At 43.3% G+C, this 19,180-nt stretch overlaps 1 protein-coding gene across 4 annotated transcripts in view; it reads right to left on the bottom strand.

The window, feature by feature from the left end:
- Nucleotides 1-6,203: 6,203 nt before the first annotated feature.
- Nucleotides 6,204-19,180, bottom strand: part of STXBP4 (syntaxin binding protein 4) — a 65,227-nt gene continuing 52,250 nt past the window's right edge. For 3 of the 4 annotated variants that reach the window (XM_027882431.1, XM_027882430.1, XM_027882432.1), the window contains one exon: nucleotides 6,204-9,057. In XM_027882431.1, the coding sequence (XP_027738232.1) occupies nucleotides 8,946-9,057 (112 nt within the window). In that variant the 3' untranslated portion in view covers nucleotides 6,204-8,945. The remainder of the gene's footprint in view (nucleotides 9,058-19,180) is intronic. The other variant, XM_027882433.1, reaches the window with a different exon arrangement.

Genomic DNA, 19,180 nt, shown 5'->3' with positions numbered 1-19,180 from the left:
GATTTCAATTTGATTATCTTTCCATTTTATCAGAATCTTAAGCCATACAAAAATACATGCAAAAAATTACCACAGCAGTGAGATTTCATCTGTTTTGTGACCCTGGATGGAGAGGAAGAAATTGTCTATCACTACCTTTTTTCAAAGCTTTGTAGTGTTGAACAAACTCAGCTTTCTGACTTTTTTTTCCACCTTCACTGAGCCAGGGAATATTTAAACACAGGGAGAGAGGAAGGTCCTTGAAATGAGAAAGTTATTTGTGTCTCCTAAAAATCATTAAGAATTCAGTATATTATTTTTTTAAAAGTCCTGGGTGTATCCCTTAGAGACCTCTGACTACAGAGCAGCCACGAATGCTGCTCTCTTCCCCACTGATTTACTCACATCCCTCAACATTCAACGAGAAAAGGAGCAGAAACACATCTCCACACTCATTACCTCGGCTGGGGAGCAGCATGGTCTGAACCTCAGATGTCTGCATTGCATTCACTTCAGGGCCACAAATCCCCTCAGCTCAGAAGCAAATGGCACTTCTCAATTTGGAGAAGTTGCCTTTTATCCTTTTCCCTTTTTTCCTAGGGAGGCAAGTCCCAGTCTCCTCTCCAAGTGCAAACGTCCCAAACTATGTGCTGATGGGAAGTCCATCCTGCCAGCAGAGCCTGATGGCTTTACCTTATGAGGCCTGTGATTTCTTCTAGGAACTCACAGATACCCCAGAGCAATGTTCTTGCTTCCCAGGAAAGATGCAAATAAGCTGGCATGCAGCTATTTAATGGTTATGCCACTTGCAGCTGCCTTTCCATCCAGGTGCCATCGCTCTGTTCCCAACACCTGATGGCCCTGCCCGTGTCAGGGAGGAGCCAGTGACTTGTTTCTGAGTGAACAAACACTGAATTACCAGAGCTGTGTCGAGCTCTTGCAGATTTGACTAGAATGTATCCTTTACAAGCGAGTTTGTATTTATAGCTGTGACATGAGTCACCTCCTCAGGTGCCATGGATACAGCCATCCATCCACTCGCTCCATTCAGCACCATCAACCTCTCACAGTGCTTTGCATTTGTGCTTGTACAACTCAGTGATTGTTTTGCTCCTGGGGGAACTCTTTCCTCCTTGTCCTGGCCAGGGCTGGAGCTGCTGGGGACAGCAATGCCTCCATGGCCAAGAAGCTTCCATGCAACAGGAACAAAGCTTCAGCTGCTGCAGGCTTTTAGACAAGATTTTTGCAGCTTTTCTCTGATGCCTTGCTCAGACATCCAGCCCCACCATTTTATCTGGGTCATTATCTAACTGTCTTGTCAACTGTTCTGTTCTGTGAGTTCTTCCCTGCAAAAGCTGTCCCTTCTGCAAGCCCATAGTGTCTTATTATTTTAATTTTCTTCAGCAGGAGGTGTTAGACCCAGATGGGAAAGTTAAACACCTTTTTTTGTTTGTTTGTTTTCTTTTAATGCTGTGTTTGAAAAATAAAATTGTCTTCTAATTCAAACCTTTACCCTGATTTGGAGCCTTATTAACATAGTTCAGGGCAGGGGTGGAAGCACCAGGCTGGTGACCAGTGTTCACCTCTCCAGCCCCTGCCACCACTTGCTGTATGACCTTGGACTGAGTTTCCATCCCTGTTGCCTCTCTCACTCTTTCTTTCCTGTAGGAGAGACCAGAAAGAAGGTGAGAGTGGTTTACTTACCACATGCATTGAGGTCCTTTGGAAGTCAGTCAAAGGCTTTATTATGCTAAGATTAGTAGCCTTTGAGTAATCTCTGCTTGAACAATTCACTCTCACTAGGCTGTTGGAACTTGGAAGGTGCTACAGCTCCCTGCCACAGGGAAGGGGTTTTAAAGCCAAAGAAATCTGTGGAAATGTCATATTTCTGGCAGAAGTGTCAGAGAAGGGTCCGTGGTGGAAAGGTAACACTGACTTTGTTATCCACGTGGGATTTGTTGTTGACTGAAGGTGCTTGTAAATTTGAACACAAAACCTGCGTGAGTTCATGGGGGAGAGTTCTGTAGCTCTAACACACACTGCAGGTGCAGACATAAAACACTGTGGGTTTGGTTTGTTTGGAGAACACACTTTTCAGCCCCCAGAGAGCCCCCCGTGATACAGCAACACTGATGGGAGCTTGCAAATCAACTGAGAAAAAAACACAAAGTTAAGCTTTCCAGTTGTGTAATGCCTAACAGGAGATGTGATTTCTTTTCGATATTTATAACACTTCCCTTCAAAATTACAAAAAAATCAGATTGATTGAGCTTTTTTCCCCCAGGTTGTAGGTTCTCCAGGCAGTAACTGCTGTTCCTTAGCAGAGGGTGCTGCACACAAGAACTGAGCACCTTGGCACTCTGTCCCAGCAGGCTGTCCCTGCTCACAGAGTGAGGCTGTGACAGAGGATGGCAGCAGCTATTCCGAGCTCAGAACTCCTCCCCAGCATCACTTTCTTTTCATTCAGGCAAGGGTTTAGTTTTTTTTTTTTTTTTTTTTTTCTCCAATACCTGCCATTTGTTGTTGCAAAGATCTCAGGTGGCTTTTCCGCAGAAGAATTTGCTCTGCTCGAGCCCTGAGTTCCAGCAGTCCCTGTGCCCCTGGTTTTTTGGGTGCTATTTTACAGCTGCTCTAAAGCCCAGAGGGGCAGCCTGGCACCAAGCAAATCACAGGATTGCCACCGGGCTTTTCAAGAGCACTAAAATCTCACTCCAGCTCTGGATCTCACCAAAGCAGGTGAGGTTTAGTGACTTCTCCTCCAGCCTCAGTGTTTGGACAGCAAGGATGATGAGGATGATGTTTGCTTGCCTTGAGAACTACGGAGGAATGACGGTGTTCCCACGAGGATCAGCCTTGTTATGAGCACGAGTGAGGCTTCCCTGGAAATGTGGTACCATTTCAAGTGGAGACTCCAGGGAGAAGTCTGCCAGCAGCCTTTTCATCTTCCCTGCACCCCGACTCATGAATAAACATAGGGAGAGCTGGATGAAAAGCAGCCAGGGCCCGTGTTTGCTGCAGAGCTGTGGATGTTCCCGGGCAGGAGCTATAAATGGCTCCTCTCTTTCGGGGATATCCAGGCTTTTAGCAGGTGTTTCGGTGTCTCCCTGAAGGGAGGTAAGAGCAGCCCGTGGCACCCACGTGCTACAGCAGCTCCCACTGATTTTAGGTCACATTAACAGAAAATCAGGGGATTTGCTCTGCTCCCTCTGCTACTGTGACTCCAGGCATCAGCCTGCTTCTGATCTGGCTTCAACAGAGGCTGGAATCTGTTTGAATCCCACCGTTACCTACAATTTTAACATGTACCTCACCTCCCAAATTTGTGTGAACCAGCACAGGGCTATCATGTGCAATAGTCTTAAAAATCTTGGCCGGTTAACTTTGAAGTAGTCCCTGCTAGCAATTACCAGGCTTTTATCTGTGGCTGTCAGTGCACTGTAAAAAGTGGCTGCTACTCCCATTTTATAGAAGAAACAGATGTTCTAGGGACATCTGAATAGATTTAATGCAGAAATTGCATGCCTAAAAGGTGTTCTAGAAAATCCCATCATTATCACATGACTGATTTTATTCAGTGCACCCAGGAATTCAGCAGATCTGCTGGCTGTGCTTTGCTTCTCTGCTTATTTATTTTAAAGCAATAGTTCCTGTTTGAAGTTTTCCTTTTGCTCCCCTTCTGGGGCAGAGGAGGGGCTGGAACGAGTCTATCATGGTTTTCTTTTTGAGGCAAACTTTTAGGGAGGGATTTGTTCAAAACTTCTTGAGGCTTAATTTGGTTTTGTGATCAAGAGACACAGAAGTCACATTTGTGAAATCCAATTAGGCTCCAGCCCTGGCAGGGACACATGACATCAGGCACGTACATCCATCCCAGTCCCTGCCCTTCCCTGCTTTTAAAGCCCTCAGCCTCCATGGCAGAGCTGTGCTTCTTATCTCAGGTATTTGGGATTACTGCAAACTCAATTTACCAGCTTGGGAGCTGTCAGAGCTGACATCCTCCCCTTGGAAACGTGGCAGTGACGGGGAAAAGGCGGCTGAGAATTGCTCTGCTCCAGGGGAGCGATCAGAGCAGGGTAGGGCAGAGGGAGAGGCAGAGATGGGTGCTGTGTGGGCACCAGCAGCCACAACAGCCTGTGAATGCAGGGAGCACAAACAGAGGGAGGAGGCTGCGCTGTGGCCTTGGCTTTAGCCAGGAATTACACCCTGCTGTGCATTCTCTGCTCACCCTCCTGCTGCAGCTGCAGCCTGTCAGTGCCTTCACAGGGCACACTGGGCTTTGGGATTGACTTTCCACTACAATAAGATCAAAATTGCCAGAGCAAGGAGGAGCTGACCTGGTAACGATCCCTCCTAAGGGTCCAGCTCCTAGAGCTGCGCTGCGGGTTCAAGGAGGTGGTGATGGTTCTGACACTGTGTCGCTGTCCTCATTCCCAGGGACTCCTCAAGGACTGCATTCCCAAAGATGAGCAGAGAAGTGAATAAGAGGAGGTGAATTGCATTTATGCATTTTCCTTCAATAACAAAGTGATTCCTTTTGGTTGCATCTTAACAAACAGCCAATTAACAAGCCAGCCACACCTCAACACGGTTGGGTCCTGTTTCCTGTTCCTCTGTGTCTTTATTATTTACAACACTTTTGCATTTAATCTGAAGGAGTAATAAAGGTGTGAGAGTGCCAGGCAGGTTCTTAGGGGGCTTCTCTGCTCCTGCCACACCATCAGTGATGGACAGTTGTCTTTGACTTGGGACATGTAACCCCCACAGTGACTAATTACAGTCTCTGGAATTGGGGTCCCCAGTGGCTCAGACTGGAGATTAAAAGAAGCAGCTCAGGCTGCTGCTGGGGGCTGAGAGCTCCACCATCCCTGGAGAGCCCCGTGCTCCTGGTTTTCTCAGGCCACTGGGGTTGGAAAGGAGTGGGGATGAAGTACCAGCCTTTGGAGTGAAAATGAAAACAGGAACCTCAATGCTTTGATTTCCTAAGATCCTTTCTCTTTCCCACATCAGTGCTGTTACTGTTATATTTCTATTTTAGGCCACAAACATGAATCTCTGTTTGTAACAGATTTTGGCCCATGCCTTTTTTTTCCCTCACCCCCAACTTTATGACCTATTGATGAATGAAACAAAACTCATTGCATCTTTGTGGGAAGTGAATTCAATACTATTATCTTGTAATAAAATAACTTACTTTAAAAGAGTATTGTGAAAATAGCAACCTATTAAATCCAAGGCAACATCAGCCACTGTTTGGGGAAAAAGTTCTGGAATGAGCAGTAAATAATCAAGCCACCAAAAATCTGAACAGAACCTGGATGGTACAACCTGTGAGCTGGCTGGTATTTTTAGTGTAACATGAAAACAATCCCCAGGGAAAGGCAAAGCTGGTTACAGAGGACAAAGGTGAGGCTTTAGCCACTGGTCTTTGATTTTTGGTAGGCTATCACTGCAAGCAGCAAGAGGAAAGATTTACTAAGGTATTTAGGTACCTAAACATGCCTAGCAGCATTTATAGCAGCATCTAAGTAGGTTAGGTGCCTAATTCCCATTAACTCCACAAACGTGTTTAAGCTGCTAAACATCTTGGCCAGGCTGGCCCCAGTGCCTGGACTGACAGGTGCCTGCTTGAACTGGTGCAACTGGGCCCATTCCCAGGAGCTGAAGCTCAGGCTGATGCTCCTTGGAGTGGGTGGAATGGATGACACACAAGGACCAGGAGCAGAGAACTGAGCAAAGGCTCCTGAGCTGACTCCAGTTTTTGCTCCTGACTTAAGGCAGAGCCACACAGTTACTCAGAGCAGCATTTGCAAAAAGGCCACTGAATTCTGGTGAGTGGTTTGGAGTGAGGATTAATGTCCCTGCAGGAGTATCTTGAGCTGAGTGTTAAGAATCCCATCAGTTCCCAGAAAAGTAGACATTTCACAGGCCAAGTCAGAACAGCATTTCCTGAGCTCCTGGAGAGCCTTTCCCACTGCACAGCCCAGCCTGTTCCACAACCACAAGCATTTTTCTTAAAGGATTTTCCTTGCCCTCCCTCAGTGCCACCAGGCACCTCCTGCGTGTCAGAGCCAGACCTAAAGAAACAAACCAAACCACTCCTAAAGCAGCCTGTTACAAGAAGCATTTGAACAGATGAAGAACATTACATGGGAAAGATCTACTGCCACATAAAGCCGTAGTTTCATTATTTTAAAGGATACGACATGCACTTTAATGTATTTTCCACTTAAATTTTTTTTATTCAGGAATAAAAATGAAAAGTTGCTGTTTACAACATTGCATATGCTGACAACTGCTCTTTACAAATTCTGTTCAAGTTATCCTACAACCATTTTCTCAATATACACAGTTCAGTTTAATGAAAATAATTTCACAAAACTATTTCATAGAAAGGGAGAGACAAGGGGAGATCAAGAGAAATAACCTAGGAAACAGTGTATGGCAGCGTACAAAAATAGATTAGAACATTTTGGAGATTGTAGGTATGGAAATGTATTCCCAGCCACGGAGAACATGAACTAGTGGATTATGTGGAGAGGTAAAAGCTCACTGGAGCAGCTGGAGAGATGCAGAGACCTATTTCTAACACCTTTAATTTCTAGGCAAATTTAAAACAGGGAGGGGGGAAAACAGGCTCCAGCTTTCTGGCATGTTCTCACCCGTGGGTGGGGACAGGGAGCAGGGCAGCCAGAATCCCCCTCGTGCACAGCAGGCTGAGCCTCGCTGGGATCATTCCCTGCTCCCTGGGAAGGGCAGGCAGCGTGTGCAGGGCTGTCCTCCTCCAGCTGATCTAACAGAAGGACAGCTCTACATTGCTCCCTTCCCATGAAGTCTCTGCTCCTGCAGCCTCCCTGATCCACAGCCCCCGTCCCTAAACAGCTTCTCCTCTTTGGAACACCCGGTGAGTTGTCACAAAGCCACAAGCAGAATAAATCGAGGCTGCAAGAGGCAAGTGGAGATTCAAATCTCTCCTGAGCTGAACTGGAAAACTGGAATCTCTGTGCAGGCTGGATGTCACGGAATTATGAACAGAAAGTGCTGGCATAAAGCAACCAAACGATTCCTACGGCTACAGCAAACACCACCAGGAATTCAGAGCCTCACATGTCCTCTGTGGGTCAGGAGTCTGTGCCATTTGCAGAAAAGGGGGTAAATAAAAATGCTTCTGGAGGGTCTAAGCCTGATGCTGAAGCACAGGCTCTGTCCCTTGGGACTGTGCTCTCCAGGAGCACAAAGGAGGCTGTGAAGCTGCAGGAGCCACTGGGGCAAAAAATGGCTAAAATATTCATGTGTTATTGTTATGAGAAGTTTTCTTAGAAATATAAGTTACTGTGGGTCTGCTGAGCAAGCTCTTCTTAATCCACACCACCTGTGTAGATTCACAGATAATTTGGGTCTGACCTAGTTAAAAGTACAAAACAAGTTTTTGCTATTTGCTTATTCAATATGTCCTGACATCTACTTCCAGCAAAGGCTGCAAAAGCCTCTTTTGTGAGCTGCACACTGTTCCTCCAGGAAGAACATTTGGTGATGTGTCTGCAGCTCTCAGACCAAGTGCAGGAGATTCCTGCACTGCTATTCAGAGACATGACTTGGATTTCAAAAAAAGGTGTATTATTTTGACTCAAAAGGATCAGCAGCTCCAGTGTGCCTGACCTGGCACAGCTCTGCAGTGCTGGGGACAGACAGTGTGGCTGAGGCCCCAGAACTGTGAGGAAGTCTGATCTTTATATCCATTCCTCAGAGGACAAGGATTCTTAAATCCAGGGACACACCTACTGGACACAGACCTCAGAGATGTGGCTGCAGCCTGTGCCTTCCTCACACTGTCACAGTCCCCTTCTCCCTCTTGCACTGAAGGTCAGAGTTTTCCTTTGGCATATCCATCAGTGCTTCTGCAGAGTTCAGGTCTGTCTTTCATTCATTAGTAACACCCACCATTACACACACACACACATGTATAGAAAGAGCCTCCAGAAAAACACAGCACAGAATCATATATTTGAAAAAACTGACATCAGACATTGTGCTGTCAATAATGAGATTTAAAATATCCTGTGCTATTGAGGTAAACCCAAACCTGTTCATTAACTTGCATCAGCACCCCCCGTCATTCTCTTTATCCTCTTTAAATCATCACCAACGTGTACGAAATGATTTTGTTCTACTTAAAGACCAGCTCTGAGGAGGTGACTGATTTCTGCTGATCCTGGAGGTGGTTTCACAGGTTTCATTGTACTTGAAACTTCACAGCTTCCACTGAAGTATTTGATGTGTGTATGTATCGGTTTAGCAGAGCACAAAAGTAGAATAATTTTCATTCTTGCCTCATATTGTTGAAAGAGCATGGTGTCCTCTACCAAAACTTTCTTTTTACTTGACAAGCTATCAAAGACTCATTTTTCTAAAGCTCAACGACTATTCTTAATAAGTATTCATTTTAAAAGTCACCAGGGCTCCAATACTTGTAACAAGTGGCTAAATTTCTATTAGCAAAACTTATTTGAAGATTTCTTTCATAAAAATAAGGATTTTCAGTAATGCCATCTGCATTATACTCACCAGCATTGGTTCAAAAACCCCACCTGACCTTGCATCTCAGTCAGCCATCAGCTGGAATCTACCACCAACTGTCCCACATTAACTCTATGTTGGCCAAAGCTGTGAAAACTTCAGGTCAGGTTAATTATGTCAGTGGGGAAGTCATGGAAAGACTGGACTGGGCCCTAAGGTGAGACTGATCCCTGCACACTAAACTGGGACAGATTAAGGGTTCCTGCAGCACCTGCATCCTTTGTACCTCCATCAATAAACCCACCACAAAAATGGCAGAACCTCCTCCAGCCTGAAGGGGAGAAACGTCACCAGGTACAACTACATGACACTGGAAAGCAGGTAGATTAAAACCTGGGCATCTTCTCACTAGGGAACTGGAACCAGACTAATTACTCAGCAGCCTCAAGTCCTCAGCTCTTGGAGCTGGGCAGGTCTCTCATTCCATCCTCCTCCTCCTCGGAGCAGAGCAAGCTCAGAGCGCTGGTGACGGGATGGATCCAGGATGTTGTCTGTGTCACGTGGCTAAAAAGAAACAAGAAATGCCGTTAGCAACCCAAAAGAGGCTTAGAGACCTCAAAACAAGAAATACCAGATGCAGCCTGGAGTCATAATGATCCTTTCAAATGCAGAATTGTCCTTTTCTTGCGAACTGTGGGATTTCTACAAACAAGATGTGGCGTGTTCTGGGTGCAAGGACCTGAACTGAAGGTCTCATTTCCCAATACAGAGAGAATGCTTTTGTATGAGACTCCTGATACAGACTGGTGACATTGCCTGTTAATTATCTGAGCTGTAGACAATTAACCCAGCAATGATGTACAGCCCAGACAAAGGAGTCTTGTGAAACTCCAACATGATATTCATGTGGCCAACACACCAGTTCCAGCCTGGGGAACACTGGGAAGAAGGAAGTTGAGCAAATGTGGAATCACATTACAGTAATACAGTCAGCTCCTTAGAACATGAACCCTGGAAGTGTCCAAGGCCAGGCTGGAAGGGGCTCTGAGCAACCTGGTCTGTGTGTCCCCGGTGGAGTGTGTCCCTGCCCATGGCAGGGGGTTGGAACTAGATGAGCTTTAAGGTCCCTTCCAACCCAACACATTGTATGATTCTATGATCACTATTTTAGCATCATTAAGTCATTCCTCTTCTTTCAGAGAAAGGCTGGTGAATAAATAAAAAAAATTTATGTTTACACGTCCTCTAAATCAAATTCTGGATGTGCTTCCACAGCCTTTACATGAAAGGGTGTCAGTGCTGATTTTTAAGGCTTAAACCCTACATTGACATGCAGTCTAAGCTGCTTTCCAGTGTTGGGAAAGCTTCTCTGTGAATGGCAAGAGCCCGACCCAGGCTGGGTAAGGACAGATCCACGGGCTGGGTTTAGTGTTTGAGGGTGAGAACATTGCACACCTTGTGATTGGTGTGTGCATGTGAGCCATACTGTGTGTGGGCAAGACGCTGCCTCTGCTCCCTTCTGGAATAATGTGTTCTTGGGAAAGGAAATAGCTTCTCTTCACTTAAAAAAAAAAAAATCCTGCTAATAAATTCACAGTTTTTGTAGTCAAGTCAGTGCAAAGATTAATTCTGTAATGTAAGTTCCCTGCATGAACTAGATGAAAAATATTGTACCTGTAATATACACCATGAAGGACAAACAGCTCTTCTCACAAAGTCTGACACACAGTGTCCCTAAAGCCCATGTCTGAACTCGCCTTTCAGGTGCTCTGGTTTGATTAAATAGGAAGTGCCATGATGATCTTACCTGGTATTTAAACCTTTCATTTGAGTACACTGAGCTCAGGCTCAGCTGGGTATGATGAGGAGGTTACTGTTCACCAAGAGGTAAATGGGATGATAATTTAAATCCCAGCTCAAGCCAAATGAATAAATTAACCTGTCTCTGAACAGGTGACGTGAATTTAGGCACCACTTCAATTGAAGCAACGCCTAAGGAAGGACCACATAAAAAAACCAAAATGTGAAATATAAAGACCATCAAACCCAAAGTTCCAGTTATGTGTAAAACAAATTCAGAAGTGCTCTTTTGGTGAGAGCAGCACTGGATGGACTCCATTCCTTTACAAGCATGTTATAAAAATGTCCATTACTGGAGCTGTAGAGAGCAGGAGTTAAAATAGAGGGATAAATGAAAAACATGTTCCTACAGAAAATACACTGCAGCAGACAGTGACCACTCTCAAGCACAGTAATTGTTTCATTCTAAGAAAGTGAATGTACCATTTTTACTAGGAATGAGAGCAACTTGCCAATGTTTCCAGTGTTTACCTTTAGAAAGTCAGATGACAGCCAATATGAAGAGAGTCCTTTTACACTGCTTTATGAGAGACTCGTGAATAAAGTCTGTCTAATAAGGAACATCATTCCTACCATTCCACAACACAGGGAAATGTATATATTCATATTTACGTTATGAATATATTTATATTTGTAAATATACAAGGGTAAAATATCTTCGCTGTATTTTTCTGCAATGTTTTCTACAACATCAGGAAATGCCTTCTTGTTTCCTAATTTAAAAAATCAGTCAGTAAGGCTATATAGTGAAGATAGCACTTTAAATTGAAGTCCCAGCATGTGATTTAATTTATCAGTGCAACAACACAGAACTCCTTCCAACACCTGCAGAATCATGGGAGCTGGATGAGCCGGATTCCATCCATTCCAGCTCTGCTAATGCAAGATTTATTGCCTCCATTACTATTTTAAGTGTTTATATCGACTGCTTTTATCAAGCCATTTCTGAAAGATCCATTATGGAGTTTAAATAAGAATAAAATTATTTTTAAATTTGTTTTTCTTCCCATTTGACTTCTCCACGTGGCCTGTCCTGCCCTGCTGTGTGCCTGAATCCCTAATTCCATTTTCTCCTGAGCAATCCCGTGAGATGGGAGAGGCTGCACAGGAGTAGAAGAGTTACAGGGAAAGGCATTCACAGGGCTTTGATACAACCAACTAAAAAATTCCTTGCTAAGTGTTTCTTCTTCTTCAGGTTTTCCTCCTACCAACTCCAGGGCTGGGAGGCAAATGACAGCACATGTAACTTCCTGCTACTGCTGCAAGAACCTCAGTTTGCTCTCACATGAATTAAATGCAAAAAATTCTCCAGAACTTTAATAGTGCAGAATTGTGGCACTGAAATCAGGATTACAGTTTTCTGCATTCAGTGGCATAACACTGGCCAGAAAGGACTAGTTTTCATCCCCTTTCAAAATACACAGGGCCAAATTTTGCCCCAGTGTCAATCTGGTGCTATAGATGCTTCTGATTTGAACTCAGTTCCTTTCAACTTGCACTAGACTTTATCCCACGAGCGACTCCTCCTAGGACAGTTTGCTTTAAACCCTTTGCCAAAATCCTTACTAGGAAAAGAGCTCTTATAAATAAACATTAAGTCCAGATACCACGTCTCACATTGTAGGCAGACACACACACACAATACGCGCAGATTATTTAGGTAGAGAATAAATGTATAAACCCCGCTGCTATTTATTTTTAGCCCTCCAAAAGTGCTGTGGCTAAAGAGCTTTTGACATAATCAGTCCGAAGAGATAATCCCAGATTTACTGGTTTGCAGAACATTCTTGTATTAGACATACATCCTCTCTGATTCGTGTGTTGGGGCCAGCAATAAAAGTGAGAGGGAGTCCAGATCTACCTCTAGGTTTTGCATAATTGATGCAACTGGTTCGAATGCTAAAAGGATATTTGGAAAGCCAGCATCACAAATTTCAAGTGCACAACGCCTTCCGTTTGCGAAAATCTTCCTTTCAAAAGTCTCATTTAGCATTTTCAGAGCAATTAACGACATTTAAGGATTTTTGGGTTTTCAAACAAATCGTTGCTATCGGAGGGCAGCCAAATTTATTGTTAGAAAACAGAAACATTTGATCTGGAAATATGTCAGCAGATTTAGTCTGTCGTTTTAACATTAACAAACTGCAGGACAAATTTTAGAGCTCGGGAAAACAAAACATGAGAACAGAGGGATGTTTTGGCAAAGGAATAGTGGTGGATTATTTCAAATGCCATTATAATTACCCTCCTTATGGCTCTGCCTTCTTCACATGGAAAATTATTTCTTTTAAAATGACAGCTACAGATGATCTTTTAAGAAGAGAATCACTCAAAGAAAACCTCAGAGAAAAACTAATTGAAAAAACCACAATGTCAGCACCTTAGATTTTAAGCATTGTCAAGACATATTTTTCACCTTAAATTGTGTTCTCCAGCCAGGGGCCAAACTCTGGAGCCTGACAGGGAATTGTGAAGTCTTGCAGATCCCCAATTTTGACATTCATAACACCTGGCTCAATGTTTCAACTGCACCAGGGTTCCTGAGCTTTAAAAGCAGCAATCTTGTGCAAGAACCTTTTATTTGAGATCTGTTCAGGAGAGGAGATGCAGCTTTAAACAATTCAAACTCTCCTAATGAACAGGAACCACTCCTCTTTATGGGCCAGAGAGGATTTAGTTGTAGCTGAACTTAGAAAACCAAATTCTGGCCTCAGATGAGCCCTGTTTTTCTCTACCAAACAGCATGATGGAAGATGACAGTGAGAGCAGAACTCTGATCATGGCAAATAACACAAACCCCACAGTAGCTGTTTTCCTCCTAAATGAACACACCCCATCAACTAAACCCATGTCACCCAGAGTGGTAATTTTGCTAAACTTTTAATCATTCTTACCTTTTTCATTTCCTGAATTTCACTTGCCCTTTAAAGTGCAGTAATGCTCAGCTGAAGAGCATTGATGGAGCTGTTCCTGATCTGCTCACAAGTGCAAACCTTTGCTGAACAGCCCGAGACACGGGCACTGCACACTCTGAGAGCTTTACTCTTTGCTGCTTTCACCGGTATTGAAACAATCATTAAAAAAATGTAGCAAAGAAGAGAATAACTCAAACAAAGCCCTGCGAGATGTAGATGCAGTGGGCTGGAAGGGGACCCAGAAATATATTCCATACTGGGCTTTTGTAGCTTTTAGACTTACATGCACATCCCAGTGGGAAGTTCCGAAGTTCCTGAGAAAGGAGGATGTGCCATCTGCTAGAGGAGTGGGAATATGGAGACTGCACATCCTCTGTTACCCGCTGGTATGCAGGGCCCCGGGCACTGGAGGCTAATGAGGGCCAGAACAACAGGAAAATAAAGAACAATGCCCCTCAACAAAGATCCTGAAACTTAATCCTTCCTCTAGAGGTTCTCCCATCCTGTCTGGTTGCTCTTGCACAGACTGTGTTGCTCTTTGCCTTGAATTACTGCCTTTGTCTTCTGTTCCCAGGCCTTTCTGTTCCTGTCCCCCCTGTGCTCGGGACAGCCCTTTGCTTGCAAAGGATCCCTTTTCTCTTCCAAATCCAAATCTCACACCTTAGAGAAGGTCTCTAAGCTCAGAGGCCCAGCTCTTTCATCTTTATTTTACTCATGTTTCTCTCACATGCCAAAGCAAATCTCTTGGGCCACGATCTATGCTCCTTGGGCATCTTTGGAAATGCTGCATAATTAGAAAATACACCATCCAACAGAGATCCTGCACAAAAATGGAGCAGTCCCAGTTTGCACCAGGACCTCGAAGACCTTCCTGTCCTGGTAGAGAGAGGCAGAATCACTTTTCCCCATGCCAGCAGGTGGAAATGGAGCCTCTGTGGGAATACCAGGGAGCTCCTGCTCTTGAAGGGAGACCATGGGATCATGGCAATAGCAGGGCTTTAGTTATAAAGGAACCCCCTCACATGACTGTGGAATTTAGATAAATGCAGCAGATAAATACAGCAAGATCTGGTACCCAGCATGGTCAGAATGCTGGATGTGAGCTGGTTTTCTTGCCCTCAGATCTCTACCTGACAGAGTTTCTACATCCATCTACTCCATAACCAGTCAATATAACGTGGAGTTCCTGGTGCTGCACCCCACACATTTTGAGAATGCTTTCCTAATTTGATCTAGGATCGCACGATTTTTGGGAGCAGAACTATTTCTCAGCTCTCAAGAGCCCGTGTTTTTCATACCTTGCTGTTGCCCTTCATGAATTTAAACCTGGTATTAAATCTTTGTTTTCTTCAGCACCACGAAAGCTCTCGGAGCCAGCACACACGTGCAGAGCCAGCCAAGGATGGTGTCTGTCATCTTTGGTATTCCCTCTGGAAATGCCAGTGCTTGGAAAGCAGATGTTAAATGCTGTAAGGGGATACCAAGTCAAGCAATGGAAAACTCTTGCTATTTTGAAAAGCAAACGCTGGGAAGATCTGCAAGGAATAACTTATTCTGAGCTGTAACTAAAGCATTTTACAAAATAAGACAAGTGAGTGACATTGATGCAAGTATAATCTATCAATCAACCCTGAGAGCATCCAGGGACAACAGTTTCCAGACACAAATCCTAAAGGCAGCTTGCATTCAGTTTTTGCATTGTATTTATCAAAATTGTACGATTTTAACTGAAACATTCATTTTTTTCCCTTTCCCCTTTTCTGTTAAAATTGGTTTAAGCCTGTACCCTCTTTCAAGCCATTTCAAAAGGAACATACAACATCTAATAGTTCCCCAGGAGATGCTGGGCAGGTCCTGGAAGATGGCAGTGACCTTAATTTTATTGGCTGTAATAACATCAAGAGCACTTGTCACCTCGTGGAGCTGTGTCCTGAGGCAACATAAATGTTGCTTGTATTTCCCTCAGGGATCACAGATTTTGTTTGAGTATTAATTAAAGATTGAGGGATATAAAGTGAAACCCCAGAAGACAGTCTTGCTATTTATTCCTTGATTAAACCGATTAAACCCTTGTCTAATAAGAAAAATCTGTGAGCCATTTCAGAAGGCAGTAATCTCTAGGAAGAAGATTTATCAAGCCAAATAATGTGCTGCATCATTAAAAGTTGTCAACAGTAAACAAATGGCCCAAACTAAAATAAAACCAGTAATAACAGTAGGATCTGAGCCAAGGCTGAATCAGCTCTAAGGTTTGAGTGACAGAATGGCACTGTTTGAAAGCACCACCTGAAATCTGCCTCCCCAGTATCAGCCAAGTGCTGATAGTTTCTCTAGAAGTGCTGGTTTAATATGTGCAGTTACCCAGAGTTCTGTGTCTCTAAGGGAACTTATAAAAATTCTGGTGCCATTTATTTGCAAATGCATCAGAGCACACTCAAGGTTTCTGTACTAAAGTGACATGAAGCTGGAGTGATGCTTTTGGCCCAAAGCACCTTGCTGTGCTTTGATCTGTCTCTGATGGCTCTCCCAAATTCCAGAGAACAAAATAATTTCAGCTTCTTGTATTTTCTCACAGAAGAAATTTTAACAGCTGCCCTTCTCTGACAGGCCAGAACCTGGACAGAGTGTGCAGGATCTGTGGAAGCTGAAAAGAATGTTTCTCTATTTTGGTTCTTGATATTAAAAAACAAACAACCTCTCAGGAAAAAAAGATTGCCCAACCAAAAGCAGCTTAAGGTCTTAACATTCTTGTATTACAAGCTCATGTTATCATAAAATCCAATGCCAAGTTTCCTGGTTTTACATCTGAGATTATTTTCCTTATAGTCATGCAAAATGATTTCAGTGAAAAAATCAGAGAAACTGAATTCCAAAAATCCAAAAGAAACATGTCAGGACTTCCTAAATTCATGTTACATCTGAAGGTGTGTGAACTGACATTATGCTGACAGGTGCAGATAGCTTTGGATTCCTATCCATTAAAAAGCAGTAATAGCAGTTAGCACTTGGTTAATGCTGAGCCAGTTCTATTTAAATATTTGCCATTTCTTGTGACTACACAGCTATTCTTTCTCTATTTTCAGTCAGAAGGACTTGAGACTGACAGGTAAAAGAAAGCATTTTCAAAACCAATGTCTATTTTTTTTTTGGTGACATGTAAAATGGGAAAGGTCCAATTTTAAGAGAAGCAAAGTAACTGCAGCTCTCTCTGAACTCACTGGAACCAGCACTCCATGCCTCAAAATACCCATTTCTGCCCACAAAACATCAAAGTTAAGATGGGGACACCCCCAGTGATGATTTTGATAACTGCTAATTTTGGTGGAACTAACCTGCCTACCACTATCCCGGGAGCTGGGAGCAGGCTCTGGATTCAGTCCAGGGGGATTTCAGTTGCTGTTGAAATCAGGGTGGCAGATCACAGTTTTTCTTAGTTTGCTGCTCTGAAGTGACCGAAACTCGTGTGGAACATACAGAAGTTCACACTTCTAGATCAGGTCTGCTAATGATTTCAACTTTACTGAAGTTGATTCCTTCTAGGAAGGGCTGCTCCAGCCCCTGCTTAGATAACCAGGATATTGTGATGTGCCAGGATGGACTGGAATGAAACAGCAGAGGCAAAGCTGGACACACCTCAGCATGTTGGGGTTTGGGTCCTCCCTGAATAAAGCAGCTGAGATATGCTGAGTACACTTATCTGAGGCACAACTTTCTTGTTGCAATTTACTTTCCCGTAAGTAAAATCAACTGGGATTTATTTTCCTTTTGTGACGGCACCTTTAACTCTAGTGCTGTAAAACATCAGTGTTTATACTACAGGAGTTCTTCCTCTCTCACACATTGCTATTCTTAGTTCAGCTGTAAGATCATAAACAGCTTCTATGAATGCCCAGTTTTCAGTAAAATGAATGGTGGGTCTTTCCCAAGCAAGACCAAAAAGACCAGGATATTACAAAATATTGAATATAGAATATATGATGTGTCAGCTTTCCAAGTAGAAACCTGATTTTATAGGCTTGATTTAAAAATCCACTAGAACACATAATGTGTGGTTTTTATTAATCTGTATTTTATAAGGATTGGCTTTAGGCTTCTACTTAATATGAACCAAATTCTCTGCCTTCCAATGAAGGCAACTTCATTGCCTTCTTTGACACACTGAAGCACACTGATTTTTAGATAAACTGCTGAAAGATAACCCTAAATCAAACCTTACTGTTTCCCCTTTGCTGTAAGATAGACAACATCACAGGCCCTAATACATCTGAGGGAAAAGATCCCAAAAGTTTAAAACATTTGGTAACTTTCCCTTGCCTTTAAGGGAAATTTAAGATAAATGTTCTTGAGGAAAGTAGCAGTTAATGTGGAATATTTGGAACGTAGTCCTATTAAAACGCTAGAAAAACACTGTTTACAGGGGCAAAATTCACAGCTGGTCCTTACAAACCATATACATATGCAAGGAGTGGGTGGGAGTAGGAGGGAGAATAGCAAGGCCCTACCTAATTTTAGGTGCCAGGCTCATGATACAGAGCTGCCATATGTTAAAGGTGAACACAGTGGGAGGGTGGAAGAGATTAACTAGAATGGGTTTTCCGGGGAAAAATCAGTGGCCCAGCTCTGGGGTTTTATGCTGTTCCTGTGGGATTCTGAACTAGCAGAACATAACCATAAATTAGCATGTCTGGGCCTCACTGGGAGGGCAGTTCTGCAGAGGCTGTTTGAAAATCAAACCCAGAAGTTTCTAATTCACAAAATCTGTTCAATGATAGAACTCACACTGTTTGCACTGCTGGACTTTATTGCCAGAGCATACAAAAAAAAGTGGGATTTTATTCTAATATTGGTTACAACACTTAGTAAACTGATTCAGCTTTCCACCTGAACTAAGCCTGGGCAAAACCAGCCACAGGTCTTACTTTAAAAGTGAACAAGATGGCCTTTCTCTTATTTACAAAACTTTTCCCATCCTAATGCCTCCCAGCTGACTGAATAGTGCACACACACTCATCTGGATGTAGGTGATACTTTATAAGGGCTCATTAGCCCCTTTGTCTTTCTGGGATTTACAGATAAAATGTCTATTTCAGAGAGGAATTTCTATTAGAAAATCAGTAATTAATTTTCTTACCACAGAGCAGTCTTAATTGTCTAAGAAGTAAAATTAATTAATGAACTTTTTAACCTTATTATGTGGGGTTTCTTCAGTACACTGGTTCTCCAAGCTCAAGATAAACAATGGAAAAATTGGAGAGGATCCCGTGGAAGGTCACCAAGATGATGAAAGGGTTGGAGAACTTGGCACATGAAGAAATGTTGAAGGAATTGGGTTTGTTCAGCCCCCTCTTCTCACAAAGATGTACAGCACAGACAAGAAGCAATGGGCACAAGCTGCTTCAGGGGAAATTCTGTCTAGATTAACAAAATATTCCTCACTGTGAGAACAACTAAACTTTGCAATAGGGTACCCAGGTAGGTGATGGAATCTCCCTGACTGGAAATATCCAAGTCCTGGTTTGCAGGGCTCTGGGTGACTTACTCTCCAACAGGTGGTTAAATGAGATGACTCTTCCAATCTAGACTTGTCTATGATTTTATTCCATTGCTTTGGAATGGCAATGGGCTGCTGAAAACCCCACCAGGGTACATTCAGCTGTCACCTTGAGCAAACAAGGTCAGAATCTCAACTCCTCTTAACTAAACTGGCTGAAATAAATACTGATAGAAATTCCAGATGAAACAGGTGATGAAACAGGCACCAGTGCTGTGTTTCTATCACTCACTGATTGATGGGGCCATGTCTAAATGACTGCTACCTGCAAAACACAGCTTGCCCTCTCTCATACATTAAAGTACACCAGGTTATCTTAAAACATATCTGAGGTCCAATTCAACCTTTCTTGTCCAGCAGG

The sequence above is a fragment of the Empidonax traillii genome, unplaced genomic scaffold, assembly GCF_003031625.1.
Source record: "Empidonax traillii isolate 1590-97213 ecotype Southwest subspecies unplaced genomic scaffold, ASM303162v1 scaffold105:size1093405, whole genome shotgun sequence".
Taxonomy (NCBI): Eukaryota; Metazoa; Chordata; class Aves; order Passeriformes; family Tyrannidae; genus Empidonax; species Empidonax traillii.
Note: the sequence above shows the minus strand (reverse complement) of the source record. Positions and strands in the feature narration are given on the sequence as shown.